Source organism: Bombina bombina, chromosome 1, assembly GCF_027579735.1.
Source record: "Bombina bombina isolate aBomBom1 chromosome 1, aBomBom1.pri, whole genome shotgun sequence".
Taxonomy (NCBI): domain Eukaryota; kingdom Metazoa; phylum Chordata; class Amphibia; order Anura; family Bombinatoridae; genus Bombina; species Bombina bombina.
In genome coordinates this window covers 961,055,160-961,072,629 of record NC_069499.1, presented here as the reverse complement: position 1 = coordinate 961,072,629, position 17,470 = coordinate 961,055,160, and the positions used below count along the sequence as shown (strand labels likewise).

Here is a 17,470-nt window from a genome sequence, read left to right as displayed (position 1 = left end):
TTATACCAGTTCTTCTCCTCCATTGCTATCCCCTGAACCCCCTTAGCATGTAAGCCTAAGAGTCCAGCTGTTTGTAGATCACCTTCTTAAGAGCTGACTACAACAGTGCAACTCTTTTCAGGGCCCTCTACCCATTTGATCCCTATAATTGTTTTGTTGTACACCACCTTTGTTTATAGCACTGCGGAATCTGTTGGCGCTCTAAAAATAACCGATAATAATAATTGGAACATCTGGTTAAATTTTGGAGCACTTATTACTAACGCAAGCTTGCAGTAGCAATAACCAGCCACTTGTACTGCCTGGTTAATTAATTGGCCCCCACAAACGGGCAAATTTGCCCATTTCCAGGTGAATGATAATTTAGTGCTCCACTTGCAATCTAAACCTTAGTACATTTCTTTCTTAGAAAAAAATACTAGTAATGATAATTAGAATATATTTACATAAATAATAATTTAACACATTTCTTTAAAAGTGCTACAACAATACTTTAACCCCTTAACGACTGGGCTTCTCTCTGCCGTGATCTCGCTCAAAATAGCGAGGTTGCGCTATTTCTGCATGCCCCACGAGTGGGGCACTGCAGAAATAGATTTGCAGAGTTACCGATGCAGAGAGGGTCACTCTGTGGCCCTCTCTGCATCGGACAGCAGTGGTACTGATTTTTGGTGGGTGGGAGGTTAAGGAGGGAGGCGGATGGGCGGCCCATCACTGGAGGATGAGTGCGGGACAACTCGGCCACGCTACAGGGAACAAAAAAACTTTAAAAAAAAACTGTGTCATTGAGGGGGAAGGAGGGAGGAGGAAGTAGGTGCAATGAGGGGTATCCCATGTGGGATCTGGGAGGGGGTAGGGTATTGAGGGGGGCAGCTACACTACATAAAAAAATAGGTGTTTTATTAATTTTGTTTTATAAAAATTAGCCGAACTTGCAGCAAACTGGGTACTGGCAGACACCTGCCAGTACCTAATATGGCAGCAAATAGGTAGAGGGGGGTGGTTAGAGAATCAGGGAGGTTGGGGGGTTATGGGGGGAACCTACACTGCAGCAAATATATTTAAAAAAAAATATGTGTATATATATATATATATAAAGTTAATGTTTTTTTTTAATTTGATTGCATGGCATGAAATATACCAAAATGGGCCTAGATCTGTCTAATAAAGAAAACAAATATATCGTTTTGATAGGTAAATATAAAAACGGCTGTATTTCTGTTTAAATGTAGTGATGTCAAAAATGCTAAAAATGCTTGGGGAAGTTTTTGTCTGAAATGCCCGGTCCTTAAGGGGTTAAATGATCACTTATTTCAAATTAGAATACAACACACTTAAAAAAAGATTTACCATAACGGAAACTTTATTTCTCTATTTATTCATTGTTATCTACAGTATATTGAACTGAGCCTTAAAAATACTAGACATGCCAGTAAAATACTCATTAGGTGATGGCCATAGTCTAGTCTAACCAATGAAGTAAAACAAAAAATCCTGCAGATTTGCAAGCAATTGTTTTAATTCAAGACCTCAGATCAACTGAAATCACAATTCTGAGTTTTTTAAGTGGCATATTATGAGTCTTCAGTACAGGTAGAAAATCCTTTATCCAAACTGCTTGGGACTGGAAAAGGTTTGGATTTTGGAATATTTACATCTGTAAAATGAGACAGTTTGGAGAGGGGATGGAACTAAGTGTAAATAACAATATCTTATGTGATTTAGGCAATATGCCATGATACAGCTTATACGTGTAAGCTAAAAGGTAGTTTTATTTCATTATTATTACTTTTGTATGCACCATCAGAAAGATAGTACTGTATTGTAATCAGAAATGTAATATTTGTTGTTTTAAATAAATGTAGACTATTATTTGCACTTTACATCACAAAAAAACAATAACAAACAAAACAAAAACAGAGAAGATTGTTACTTACAGATGGGAAAAAATATTTTTTTTTTGAGATTTTTTTTTTTTTTAAATATTAATTAAAAAGTTTGGATCACAGAATAAGTTTGGATTTTGGAATTGTGGATCTGGGGAGTTGTACCTGTATTTGTTTTTGTTCATGCTCTATTCACATGTCAATAAATGCATTTTTAAATAAAAAAATATAGTTCAAACACACTTTTAAATGAAGCAACTTACAAACTGAATATGTTTAGATGTTCATTTATGATTATAATGAAGTGTTTTGAGTTTTAATCATGTTAATTATAAAATTACTGAAAATTATATGAAATTATTAAATGCACAGGTCATCAAAGGGTCAGTAAACAAATATTTGCCCTCTAAAAATAAGTTTAGCCACCCCCTGGGTGCATATTTGTCTTGTGATCACTGTTACCCCTTTCTTGCTCCTATTCTAAAATTTACAAAAATTGGTGCAGGAGAGAAGTGACAGTGATCACAAGTCAAACCTGCACTCCAGGGGTGGCTAAGCTCATATTGTTAATGATGCTAAAGAAAGAAGGGTTGTATGGAGTGCATTGCTTAAACATTGCAGATAAAGATAGTGTGTATGCTCTGTTTAAGTGAAAACAAAAAACGTATTGAAATAAAGGGTTATGGAACTCAACAATGTTCTTGTAATTCAGGCAGAGCATAACATTTTAAAAAGTGTCCAATTTAGTTCTATTATAAAATTTGCTCCATTCCTGTAATATTCTGTATTGAAGAGATGCCCTTGTCGGTGTCTGGAGGTTTCATCATATTCCATCCACTGTTTGAAATTATATAGCTCAGAATTGTTTAATATGTATGAGTATTACACAAAATACCTTTACATATTGTTCTTGCAATAGTAATTTTAAAGGTCTGGCATAATGAACTGCCTTTAAAGAGCCATATGGTGGGTTGCCAAGTGTCCAGTATTTAACAGGACAGAAACGTATCTGAAGTTTTATGTGGGAATATGACTGGCATGGGTTTAAAAACATGGATATGATCTAAGGTATAATGTGTAATTATCACTGAGAACAGCTTTAGGGACAAAAGTTTTACCTGAGGTCCGATATAATTATATTACCATCTGGGTTGCTACAGAACAATGGATCTTATATGAGGTCTGTCAGGGGATACTACTTAATTACTTATTAAACATGCAGATTTTTTGTGGAGGACAGCTTGCAACCCACATTATGCATCTTTATTTTTTATGTTTTTTACTTTATAGTTTTTGTTTTATTTTTAAATAAGTAATGGTGCAGCATTAAGCAGTTAACCTGTGTCACTACTGCTGATAGGTGAGAGTTGTCCAGTCACAGGACTAGGGGCACAATGTAGCCCTCCAGCTATAGCTGTTTACCTGGTCAACTGTGTGTCACATAGATTTCCCTTCTGCTCTTAAATATTTTTGAATTTGGAGCTTTGGAAGTAAACAAAACCTGTAATACTATGGTTTATTTTAAAGAAGCAAAAAGGTTAAGTTGAATCATTTAATTCCTTTGCTATTGTAATCCGTATGTATATGGCTAATGAAACTGCAAGATTTCAAGGTCGTATAGTTTAATGGATTGGTAAATACTGTATAAAGATTATACACAATTAAGATTTATTAAAATAGCATCATTATTTGTAGTGAATTTGGAATTATGAAAAAAAGATTATAACTTGCAAATCTGTCTCAAATGCAGACTGAAATTTCTAATGATACTGGTTAATATTTGTAAATGCATTCTGTTTAATGTCCACTAGGTGGAGACAGCAGATTGAACAGTGGGATAAAAGACTGGTTATTAAAGCATCTCATTTGTAACGTTAGTTTTTGCAGTTTGCATGTGTGTATATTAAGATTTGTAACATATAAGAACAAGATTAAAAAAGTATTATCATTTACCAAGTATATCCTTGCAAACACCATATTTTTTATTGAAGAGTAAAGAGATGTGTGTATTTTATACCAGTGTTTATTTTCTAACATTGGAAGGGGAAGGGTATCTGCTTATTAAACAGGTAAAACTCTGGAGTACTTCTGTTACAGGTTGCTGCTGTTATGAAACTGAGATTGTTTACTAACAGGATTACTTTTTAGTATGATAGTGAAGTAAAAAGGTAAAACAATTTGGAAAGAAGTATATATATTTTAGGAGGTGACAAAAACAGGTCTTGAGAGATGATATGATACAACCTGAAAGATGGGGAGAAAGTGAAAAAAAACTAACACCTGAAGTGCAGAATGGCGATTGCCGTAACGCAACCCCATTGATGTCTATGGGGAAAAGAAAGTTACATTTAAACCTAACACCCTAACATAAACCCCAAGTCTAAACACCCCTAATATGCCGCTCCCCGACACTAAATAAACTTATTAACCCTTAATCCTCCACTCCCCGACATAGCCGCCGCTAATAAAAACTATTAACCACTAATCCTCCGCTCCCCAACATTGCCTCCACTAAATACAGTTATTAACCACTAATCCGCCGCTCTCCGACACCTAAATAAACCTATTGACCCATAAACCACCGGCCCCCCCACATCACAAAACACTGAGGAAGCGTATGAGAAACGCCGCGACAGGGGTTCCTTAGTTTTAATTTGCTATCCTGGTTTAAAAAGCAGTGAACTTAACCTTAACTAACTGAGATAATGGTTATCGAAAGTAATACTCTAGAGTAATCTTAAAGCAATCTTGCCAGATTATCTGGCCGGATACCCGGTACTGCAGCTCTGTAGATTTGATAAGAATTCAAGGTAAAAATCATAGCGTTATTTTAAATGAAAATAATATAATCTACTGTAATCGTAGTACTATTTGGGGGATTTGTATTAGCAGACGGCGGTCTTATATATAATGCCTATTGCAAGAGTAATAATAAGAAGCCGATATTTGCCGAATGTAACATTAAGCTATAGCATATGATAGACATCACGGATTAAGTAAAATTAATAGCATGCTAACAGTTATAGAATGACTATTTAGTTGTGATATATAACACTATCTGTTAGGTAGGCTATTAAGTAACTTTACCGCAATAACCTATAGCTGTAATTTGTCACGCAACAACCAAATAAGCACTAGCTTTTTCCTTTAATAGAGTTTGTGAGATACAGTTCAAACACAAATAGCATTACAACTAACGCTAGCTCTACAGGGCAAATCCACAGCAAACAGATCAATCAGACTGCCGAATAGAGATATTTTATTTTACTCAGTACAAGTTTTATCTATTAGCTCAGTACAATTATAATAGTAACATCAAGAGGAATATACCTCAATCACCAGCGAGGTAAAGATCCAGCTGTACTAATAAACAAGCCTAATATAGGCCAAGTGATTTAATAACAGTACAACAGATCAAAGCACAGTATAAGCAACAAATACAAGTGATACATAGCTGAACTAATTTTTGAGATATCATTAATCTTTAGTATATGATGTTAACCTCAACATTTTACACAGGAGAAGTGTTTTTAATTTGAGTGTAGGCAGCAGGATACTTGCAATACTTGCTGTCTTTTAAACATTTAAGAATAAAAGTTATTTTTTTGTTTTCTTTCTATCATATTGTATCAGTGCATAAAAGCATGCTTTTTTTTTTACATACCCACACACAGTTATGTCTGTTTAGTTGTAATTACTGTTTATGCTTAAGCACTGCTCCTTAAAGTGACCCATATATATATATATATATATATATATATATATATATATATATATACACTTTGACAAGGCCCATAAGGAGAGATAAAACCTTCTAATTCTATTAATGTTCCTTATTGTTTCACAACTAAATTAAACTATTAACCCCTAAACCTAACACCCCCCTAACTTTAAATTAAAATTACAATATAACTATCTTAAAAAATAAAAACTTACCTGTGAAATAAAGAAAAACTAAAGTTTAAACTATAAATTAACCTAACATAACTATTCTAATAAAATTAAAAAAGCTACCAATTAAAAAATCTAAATTACAAATTTAAAAAAAACCTAACACTACTTAAAAATTTTAAAAATCTAAAATTACAAAATATAATAAACACTAAATTACGAAAAATAAAAAACACTAAGATTACAAAAATAATAAATGAAATTATCAAAAATAAAAACAATTACACCTAATCGAATAGCCCTATAAAAATATAAAAGCCCCCCCAAAAAATAAAAAACCCTAGCCTACAATAAACTACCAATAGCCCTTAAAAAGGGCCTTTTGTAGGGCATTGCCCTAAGTTAAACAGCTCTTTTACCTGTAAAAATATACAAAGTCCCCCTAACAGTAAAAGCCAACTTCAAAGGGCATTCAGCTCCTTTTCACTGGTCTTAAAAGGACATTCAGCTCTTTTACACTTTGACCAAAGACCTAATATGAAAAAAACCTACCCCCCCAAAAAAATAAATAAAAAAATCCATCTCCATCCAGGCGGCGACATCTTCATCAATTGCGGGGGCGTCTTCTATCTTTATCCCGGGGGCGCTGAGTGGAGCCATCCTGGACCAGTGATGACGTCCTGCATGGAGCGTCCTCTTCATATGGTCACCGTCGTACACTGGAGTTGAATGCAAGGTGCCCATTTCAAAATGGCGTACCTTGCGCTCCTATTGACTTATTTGATTCTTCAAATTCAAATCAGCCAATAAGATGAGAGCTTCTGAAATCTTATTAGCTGTTCAAAAAAGCCAATAGAATGAGAGCTACTGAAATCCTATTGGCTGTTTAAATCAGCCAATATGATTTCAGCAGCTCTCATCCTATTGGCTGTTTTGAATTATTATTATTATTGGTTATTTGTAGAGCGCCAACAGATTCCGCAGTGCTATAAACAAAGGCAGAGTACAACAAAACAATTATATGGATCAAATGAGTAGAGGGCCCTGTCAAGAGTTGCACTGTTGTAGTCAGCTATTAAGAAGGTGATCTACAAACAGTTGAACTCTTAGGCTTACATGCTAAGGGGGTTCAGGGGATAGGGATGGAGGAGAGGAACTGGTATAAAGAAAGGTTAGCGTAGGTTGTATGATTCACTGAACAGTAGAGTCTTTAGGGAGCGCTTGAAGCTTTCAAAACTAGGGGAGAGTCTTGTAGAGCGAGGCAGAGAGTTCATGAGCAGAGCGAAGGGGACGGGAGGGAGAGTATCTGGAGACAAGGTCTGAGATATAGGGGGGAGCAGTGCAGTTCAGGGCTTTGTATGTCAGAGTGAGAATTTTGTATTTGATCCTAGTGGCAAGAGGAAGCCAGTGAAGGGATTGGCAGAGAGGTGCAGCTGATGAAAAGCAACGTGTAAGGAAGATGAGCCTGGCAGAGGTATTCATTATGGATTGTAAAGGAGCTAGGTGGCAGGTGGGGAGACCAGAGAGGACAGAATTGCAGTAATCGAGGTGGGAAAGGATGAGAGAGTGGATTCAAATCTTAGCTGTGTCTTGTGTAAGGAAGTGTCTAATTTTAGAGATGTTTTTAAGGTGGAAGTGGCAGGCTTTAGCCAAGGACTGAATGTGAGGAGTGAAAGAAAGATCTGAGTCAAATGTGACCCCGAGACATCGGGCATGTGGGGTAGGGGTAATGATGGAGTTGTCAACAGTTATACAGAGATTGGGGATGGAGATTTTGGAAGAAGGGGGGAAAATAAGGAGCTAAGTTTTGGAGAGATTTAGTTTGAGGTAGTGAGAGGACATCCAGAAAGAGATGTGAGAAAGACAGCTAGTGACACGGGTTAGCAAGGAAGGAGATAGGTCTGGTTCAGAGAAGTAGATTTGGGTGTCGTCGGCATACAAATGATATTGGAAACCGTGGGACTTTATTAGGGAACCTAGTGATGATGTGTAGATTGAGAAGAGAAGGGGACAGAGGACAGAGCCTTGCGGTACTCCGACAGAAAGAGGTGACGGGGGAGAGGAGGCACCAGAGAAGGCTACACTAAAGGTACAGTTTGACAGGTAGGAAGAGAGCCACGAGAGGGCTGTGTCACAGATGCCGAAGGATTGGAGGGTTTGGAGCAAAAGAGGGTGGTCTACAGTGTCAAAGGCTGCAGACAAATCAAGGAGGATAAGCAGAGAAAAGTGGCCTTTTGATTTTGCTGTAAGTAGGTTGTTGGTAACCTTAACAATTGCTGTCTCTGTGGAGTGATGGGGACGAAATCCAGATTGCAGTGGGTCAAGGAGGGAGTTTAATGTAAGGAAATGGGATAGGCGTGCATATACTAGTTTTTCAAGAAGCTTTGAGGCAAGAGGGAGGAGGGAAATAGGGTGGTAGTTGGATGCAGAGGTAGGATCAAGGGAAGGTTTTTTGAGGATAGGTGTGACTAGTGTATGTTTCTGAGATGAGGGAAATATACCGGTGCTGAGGGAGAGGTTGAAAATGTGTGTGAGTATAGGGGTAATGGTAGCAGAGAGGGAAGGCAGTAGCTGTTAGGGGATAGGGTCAAGGGGACAGGCAGTGAGGTGAGAGCTCAGTATAAGTGCCAAAACTTCTTCCTCAGTAACAGGGGAGAATGAGCTAAGTTTAAGGTTATGTGGGTTGCGGTTGATTGAGAGCATTTGAGGGGGTGAGAGAATGGAATTATGTTGAGAGCTGATTTCGTTTCTGATGGAGTCGATTTTGTAAATGAAGTTGCTGGCAAAGTCTTGAGCTGACAGAGAAGTTGTATTAGGAGGTGGGGGAGAGTGGAGAAGAGTATTGAAAGTGGAGAACAGACATTTTGGGTTTGAAGAAAGATTAGAGATAAGAGTAGAGAAGTAGTGTTGTTTATGGAGATTAAGGGCAAAATAGTAGGAGTTCAAGATTAATTTGTAATAAAGAAAATCAGTGCCGCTCAGCAGTACGGGAACATCTGCGTAGGTACCGTGTCAGAGGAGTATGCCAAGGCTGAGGATGAGTGTGTGATTTCCGAGCTATGGTAATAGGGGCCAGATTGTCAAGGACGGATGTAAGGGTGGAATTATAGTGGCAGATAGATTGGTCAGGACAGGAAAAGGAGAAGAAGGATGAGAAGACAGGTTTGAAGGGATTAGCAAGCTGTTGCTGATCTAATGACATAATGCTTCTGTGAAGTTTGGTGTGAGGAGTAGAAGGAGGGACAGTTGTAGGGAGGGATGATATGTTGCAAGCAAGGAGATGGTGGTCAGAAAAAGGAAAGGGGGAGTTTGTGAAGTTTGAGAGAGTGCATCGATAGCTAAAGATCAGGTCAAGAAGCTCTCTTTCAGAAGCTTTCATCCTATTGGCTGATTTGAAGTTTAAGAATCAAATCAGCCAATAGGAATGCAAGGTACGCCATTTTGAAACGGGTAACCTTGCATTCAACTTCAGTGTACGATGGTGACCGTATGAAGAGGACGCTGCTCGAAGGATGTCATCGCTGATCCAGGATGGCTCTGCGCCACCGGGATAAAGATAGAAGGCGCCCCCACGATGGGTGAAGATGTCGCCACCTGGATGGAGATAGATGTCCGGACTTCAGGAACAGTGAGTAGATATTCTGGGGTTAGTGTTAGGTACTTTTTTTATTTTTTGGGGTGTTTTTTTTTTCAGATTAGGGCTTTGGGCAAATTGTAAACAAGCTGAATGCTCTTTTAAGGGCAGTGAAAAAGAGCTGAATGCCCTTTTAAGGGCAATGCCCATACAAATGCCCCTTTATAGGCAATGGGTAGCTTAGGTTTTTTTTAGTGGGTGGTGGGTTTTACTGTTGGTGCGACTTTGTATTTTTTTTTTACAGGTAAAAGAGCTGTAAGGGCTATTGTAAATTTATTGTAAGATAGGGGGTGTTTTTATTTTGGAGGGCTTTTTTATTTTATAGGGCTATTAGATTAGGTGTAATTGTTTTTATTTTTGATAATTTCGTTTATTATTTTTTGTGATCTTAGTGTTTATTATTTTTCATAATTTTAGTGGTTTTTTTTTGTAATGTTAGATTTTTAAATTTTTTTGTAGGATTAGTTTTTTTTTTTATTTGTAATTTAGGATTTTTAATTGATAGTTTATTTTATTAAAATAGTAAGGTTAGGTTAATTTATAGTTTAATGTTAAGGTTTATTTTTATTTCACAGGTAAGTTTTTATTTATTTAAATATAGTTATATTGTAATTTTAATTTAAAGTTAGGGGGTGTTAGGTTTAGTGTTTTGTGATGTGGGGGGCAGTCGGTTTAGGGGTTAATAGGTTTATTTAGTGGCGACGATGTTAAAGGTCAGAGGTTTAGGGGTTAATAACTTTATTATAGTGTCGGCGATGTCCGGGAGCAGCGGTTTAGGTGTTAATATATTTAAATAGTGCTGGCGATGTGGGTGGGCGGCAGATTAGGGGTTAATAAGTTTTAAATAGTGTTTGCAATGCGGGAGGGTGGTGATTTAGGGGTTAATAGGTAGTTTATGGGTGTTAGTGTACTTTGTAACATTTTAGTTATGAGTTTTGTGAAACATTTTTTCAGTTTTGTGAGACATTGGCCAATTTTTCAGCAGTATAGCTGTACCGCAAAACTCTAAATCTAGCCGATAGATTGGTGGGTTTGGACATTTTTGCTGTGGTATTATGCTCATTGCAGAGTAATTGGCATTATTATTTAATCCATTGCTGCCAAGTGCTCTAAGCACTCAGCAAAAACATTTGGTTTAGAGAAAAGAGTGACACTGAATGCTCACTCTTCTCCCTCATAAAGGATGTTGAGAATATAACAAAAACAGAAATAAGAAATAAGTGGCTATGTACAAGCAACCACTACTAAAATAAATAAATAAAATCTGTAGCAGACTGAACCGCTGTCTTCTGTCCCTAATCAGACCGTTTATAACTTTGCTCTCTCGCTGAATATTTTTTCTTCCATAGCTTTTATCATTTTTTCTGGCTTCTAATAAAATGACATTTAGGTTTAAGCTCCCCCTAGTCTGTCTTTGTGTGCTATGTGAGAATATTTTGCAACAGAGAAATCTTATTTAGAGGAAGTGTGAAATATTTGGAATTGAGAAATAAAAGGAATATGAAATATTTGGAAATGAGAGGGTATATGTAGGATTTAAATGAATCATTCACAAATGTTTAGACTGGGTGTTTGCATTTAGAACTGAGGTGAAGGGACACACAATTTATAAACTTTTATGATTCATATAGAGCAGCAGTTTTAAGACACTTTCCAATTTACTTCCAACATCAAATTTTGCCCAATCTTGTTCTATTCACACTTTCTGGGGAACAAGATTCTACTGAGCATGTGCACAAACTCATAGAGTATACGTATACTAGTCTGTGATTGGCTGATGTCAATGGGATAAAAAATAAATTTGTCAGAATTTGTTTTTTACTACTTATTTTAAATTCAAAGTAGGTGTTAATTCATTGTCTTTTTATTATGCACTTGTTAATTATGCAATTCTGCTGCATTGTGTGGTCCTTTAAGAGGTCAGAGTTTTAGGATTACCTTGGATGGACACAATTTGGACATCAATGTTCCAGAGCAGCTGGTTATTTCACCTTGTGCTTTAATTAAAGGGACATTAAACCGAAAAAAAATATTTCATGATTCACATAGAGAATGCAATTTTAAACAACTTTCCAATTTACTTCTATTATCTAATTTGCTTCAATTTTCAGATATCCTTTGTTAAAGAAATAGAAATACACATGGGCATCTATGTGCAGCCACCAATCAGCAGCTACGGAGCCTTTCTAGATATGCTTTTCAGCAAATGATATCAAGAGAATGAAGGATATTAGGTAATAGAAGTAAATTCGAAAGTTGTTTAAAATTGCATGCTTTTTCTAAATCATGAAAGTTCAATGTCCCTTTAAGTTATGAAAATTGGTCTTGTTAGTGGCTCCTAATGACCAAAATTGAATGTACTTCAATAACAGCAACTAAATGGAGCAAGTGCCTGTGAAGATGGGGGTCTGCCCATTCCCCAAAATAACATATAGAAACAACGGATGTCCACAGCACTTGTAAATAACTTTCAATTTTATTCCAAAACTTCAGAACAAGCTTGTTCTGAAGTTTTGGAATAAAATTGAAAGTTATTTACAAGTGCTGTGGACATCCGTTGTTTCTAAATGACCAAAATTGAAGAGCAATTATGACCTGGGAGTTGGTGGTTGAGGATGGGGGGAAGGAGAGAAGTGTTTTAATGAGGGCTTACTAGTGATTTATTCAAGGGTATCTGTTCTTGGAAAGAGGAAGAGAAAGAAGTAGAATGTATTTGGATTGAGAAAAGATTTATTTTGAAGTATTTTGTTATGGAGATTGGTGAGAAGTGGTTTATGTTTGAAAAAAAGTTAAAGGGACAAGGAACTCAGGCAAGATGCAGATAAATGTGAAATGTATTGGAACACCCTTTCTGCTACAACATCTTGCTTTCTAAAACCAGTACTACAGTTTTGAAATATTAAGGGGGTACTTTCAACAGGCTAAAACAGCAATTTCAAATGACAAAATAAAGGTGATGGAGCCATTTTTTTAAAAAAAATCATACACTCCAGCAGGTAAAATTGTTAACTTTAAAGGGAAACATTTTTTACACTATAATGTCGCTTTATGCATTTTTCTATGCATTTGGTTAGAATTTTACAAAGAATTGGAAGGTGAAATGGATTGATGTGTTAGAAGTGGAGAGATATGAAATATTTTGGGTAAAAAAAATGATGATATGTTTAGAGAGAACCAGTGTTTGACAGTGTGAGTAAGTGGGTTAGAAAGCAAATCTATTTAGGGGAGAGGTATAGATGAGAAAACATGCGTTTGGAGAGGGAGCAAAGATATCTCTCAAGAATGAAGGTTATGCCTGGGATGGAAGACATTAAATAGAGTAAATGAATTTTCAGAAATCAGCTGTAATTGTTGTCCTGTGAATGAAACAAGGGGTGCTGAAGAAGATATCCAACCGTAACAGCTGACAGGATCCCTCTAAACTAAAATGAAATCATTTATTTAAAGGATCAGGACATTTTATGGAGCTACTACTCTTTTTGCACCTCCCAACATTCCTTATGTTCACGTGGCTTTAATAACCAGCTCCCCACAGCTTTTATAAACCAAAAGAAATAATACTCATAATGATAGTGACGTGTGATAAATAACTGTACTACAGCATTATTGTTTTACCAAGTTTTCTCACCAGAGATAATAGAGTCGTTAAGGGCCTCCTCGTCCTGATATAAAAACATGTCATCGTTATGACCACAATCCCTGATCAAGTTTTCTTTGTTTTCATCTGACTCCTTCACAGATGCACATTTGTTCTCAGTGTCTCCATCATGAGAGTTAATGTTATCCTTGCTTTTTTCTACACTTGAGGGCCTGGACGACCGGAAATCCAACCTTTTCTTTGGAGAAGGCTTATTATCCCGACCATGAAAGCTAAAAGAAAACCATATAATCGATTACGCTAATTTTACACTTTAAATTATTTTATTTCTGAGAAAAAAATTGCACAGAATTCTAGTTGTGCTGTAAGAATCAGCTTTAACAATTAAAGGGATAGTTCATGTGTGTCATATAGATAACACTGTGCTTAGGCACGTGGAGTTACCTAGGAGCCAGCACTGATTGGCTAAAATGCAAGTCTGTCAAAAGAACTGAAAAAGGGGGCAGTTTGCAGAAGCTTAGATACAAGATAATTACTGAGGTAAAAAGTGTATTAATATAACTGTGTTGGTTATGCAAAACAAGGGAATGGGTAATAAAGGGATTATCTATCTTTTAAAACAATACAAATTCTGGCGTAGACTGTCCCTTTAAGCAGTTTATTGGGTTTTCAAGACTTTGGCTAGTTACCTATCTTGCCGGTGCTTGGTAGCTAGTGCCCTGTGGAGCTCTTCAATGACTCTGCTGGAGGGTAAAGGCATATGCATGGCAGGTAAGTGAGGAGAGCCTGTTGGCGTGTGGTGCTGCCCTCTCACAAATTGTCCATGGGGTTCTGTAGTTTTCTGGGCAGATGGCTGGAAGATATTGGTATGTCCTGAGATATGGGAGGAAACTACTGGTGCAGTACTCTTCATGATGATTGAGGGCGGAGATTTCAAGGCATTTTCTTCCATTTCAATACCTGTTTGTCGGTTGGTAAAAGTGTGGTAAGAGTTAGATACCCAGTCCCTATGTGGAACACTTCTACTAATATTCTTTTTCTTTGTATAAACATTTCATCATCATTTTTATGTTTCTAAAAACATAAAATGAAAAACATACCATTAGCATGCGACTTGCTATTACAGGTCTATAGGAAAGTGCGTTTGCCAGAGAAGGATTAGCGCAGCCGACTTCGCTCAAGTGCAACCTATACTTTAAGTGGATATCGCAAATGCGCTAACTTGCGCCAACTTCCGCTGGTATTACAAGTTGAAAATTATAGATTGCACTTGAGCAAGAGCCGAACTAAGCTAGAATATTTAGCGTGACTTGAGACCTGAAGTAAAGTAGAAGGGTTAAATTTTTTTTTCACAGAACGCATCCAAAACACATTAAAATTAAGTATTACACTCATAGAAACACTTTTAAAGAAATATATATAATTTTAATATTAATAAAATATACAAATATACACTGTATACTTTACATCATAAAGCTACTGTGGGTAAAGCCCGAAGTAACATCATAAATCTACTCTCAAACATATTCCTATCTTCTATATATTTGATTTTAAAAAAACAATTGCTGCTTTTTAGCACATTTCAGTAACAAATACATTTCTGAAACATATATACGATGTACTGTAATTCACACATCTTCACTATCTATTTTTGCTGTGGTCTGGCGGGTTTAAGCGGGGCTAAGCCCCCCTTGTAGACCTCAGTCCCCAAGGTTCACTTGGGGTGCATGCCAGAGGATCGGCAGGGCACCTTCCTTGAATCCCGCAGCAAAAAAACATAGTGTAGATGGGGAATTACACTACTTCGGGCTTTACCCAGAGCTGCTTGGGTAATACTAAACACGGATTTTGGACTTTACCCATAATATATTATATATATATTTATATATTTTTTTAATGTAAATATATATATGTACCTATATATATATATATATATATATGTGTGTGTGTGTGTACATGCGTATCTATGTGATTACATGTGTAAATGTGATGTGCACATATCTATACATAAATACATATAAACACATTTAAACACAGATACACACGCACACACACACACATATATTTGTATTCATTTTTAATAATTTTTCATGCATTTGAATATATATATACTTGAAATTACTATGTTCTTCACCTAGATTTTTTTTTCTTTTTAAATACATATTTCTATATATACTGTATGTATGTGTATATATATATATAAATAAAATATATCTGTCTATATACGGTATATCTATATCTGTATATATTCATATTTACATAAAAAAACATATATATATACATACATACATATACACACACATATACATACACACGATTATATTTATATTTTAAAATAAAAAGAACATTTTCTTTAATGCAAAGAACATAGGAATGTAAGTGATGTGATAATAGTTTTATTTTTAGCACACCCCATAGAAGTCGAAGGTGAGGAGAAGTTAGTGCTCTAACTTTGTTCTATGTAAGACGTGCACAAATCTGTTCATGCCAAAAATTTTACTTGAGTGCCGTAAGCAAGCGAGCGAAAAAAACAACAACATTTAGCGTGACACTTGTAATCTAGCCCACAATGTTTAATTATAGTTAAAAAGACTTTGTTAAATACCTTCAATATTTAAATTTGCTGCCTTTTCCTGTTTTAAAGGGGCATGGAAGTCAAAATGAAACAAATTATTCAGAAAGAGCATGCAAATTTAATAAAATTGTATTTTCTTGGTACCCTTTCTTGAGAGCATACTTCGGTAGGCTCTGGAGTGTGCATATGTCTTGAGCACGATATAACAGCAGTGTTTGTGATAATGTTTGAAGTAATTTTATACATTGTTGCAAGCACTGCTTCCATATATTACTTATGACATGTGCACATGCTAAGCCTACTTAAAGGGACACTGAACACAAATTGTTTCTTTTGTGATTCAGATAGAGCATGCAATTTTAAGCAACTTTCTAATTTACTCCTATTATCAATGTTTCTTCGTTCTCTTGCTATCTTTATTTGAAAAAGAAGGCATCTAAGCTAAGAAACCAGCCAATTTTTGGTTCAGGACACTAGATATCATGGTGGGTGAATTTATCCACCAATCAGCAAGAACAACCCAGGTTGTTCACCAAAATTGGGCTGGCATCTAAAATTACATTCTTGCTTTTCAAATAAACATACCAAGAGAATGAATAAAATTTGATAATATGAGCAAATTAGAAAGATGCTTAAAATTGCATGCTCTATCTGAATCAAGAAATAAATAAAATGTGGGTTCAGTGTCCCTTTAAGTATGTTCTCCAAATACCAAAATAATTATATGATGATTAGGATAATAGAAGTGGTGTATTTTTGTTTTTATATTGCACACTCTATCAGAATCATAAAAGCTCCATTTTGACTTTCATGTTCCTCTGAAAACTATGTTTTTTCCACTGCCCCAAACAGCATGTAGTGCATCCCACAGTATTCAGAACCCTTGATTCTGCAACATCCTACACAGTGATTTCTTGATCAGTTTAGGTGTTCATGTTTATCTTTCTATAAATGATTATGGATTTGAAATAGGAAAAATGTATGTAAGAGGCATTGTAATGGGTAAGTCCCTGGAATACACACCAATGCAATAAAAAAAGAGGGCTAGATTAGATAGTGGAGCGCTATCGATGGACCAAAGCCGGGATAAAGTAGGAGCTGGATTCAACTTTGATGAGAACAATTTATTAGGTTTAGTAATAGGATATTTTGGGTGTTTTTTTTTTTTAAGAATTCGTTTTTTTGTTTTTCTGGGCAGCAAAAGAGCTAAATGCCCAACCAAACGCTTGTTTTCAGGGCAATTTTTAGAGTAGGTTTTTTTTAGATACATTTTTTGGGGGTTGGGGTTACTTGTAGAATGGGGCAGTATATTTTTTTGTGAAAAAGAGCTAAATCACTTTAGGGAAATGCCCTACAAAATCCCTTTTAATTTCTATTGTTATAGTAGTTTAGTTTAGTGTTACTATAGGCTTTTTCTTTTGGGGTGTGTTTTGTTTTTAAGTGGGGCTTTAGTTTTAGAATAGGCATAACTGTAATTTTGGTAATTAGTTTTTTTCGTAATAGTTTTTTTTCTATAATGGTAGTTTTTTTTCAGGTAAGGTAAAATACTTTTATTTTCAGGTAAGGTTAGGATTTTTTAGGTTTTTTGGGGGGTAACTTAGGGGGGGTTAGCTGGTTAGGGGGTTTAGATGTTAGTGGGTATTCTGTGATGGAGTTGTGGCGGTTTAGTGGTTAATAGTGTAATGGGTACTTTGTGATTTGGGGGTCTAGCGTTTTAGGGGTTAACAGTGTAGAGGGGTAGTTTGTGATATGGGTATTTAGAGGTTGATCGTGTATAGGGGAAGTTTGTGATGTGAGGGAGTGGTGGTTTAGGGGTTAATATTGCAGCGGGAACTTTACGATGTGGGGGTGTGGCAGTTTATAGGTTAATAGTGTAGAGGGGTAGT

The 17,470-nt window shown here is 36.1% G+C and overlaps 1 protein-coding gene across 1 annotated transcript in view; it reads right to left on the bottom strand.

Annotated features, from left to right (window-relative positions):
• The window catches only part of PHACTR3 (phosphatase and actin regulator 3), a 272,870-nt gene that overhangs the window by 201,694 nt on the left and 53,706 nt on the right, over positions 1-17,470 (bottom strand). Inside the window, exons 5-6 of the mRNA XM_053705489.1 lie at positions 13,699-13,969; positions 13,040-13,281 (exon numbers count right to left, since the gene is read on the bottom strand). Coding sequence (XP_053561464.1) covers positions 13,040-13,281; positions 13,699-13,969 — 513 coding nt within the window. The remainder of the gene's footprint in view (positions 1-13,039; positions 13,282-13,698; positions 13,970-17,470) is intronic.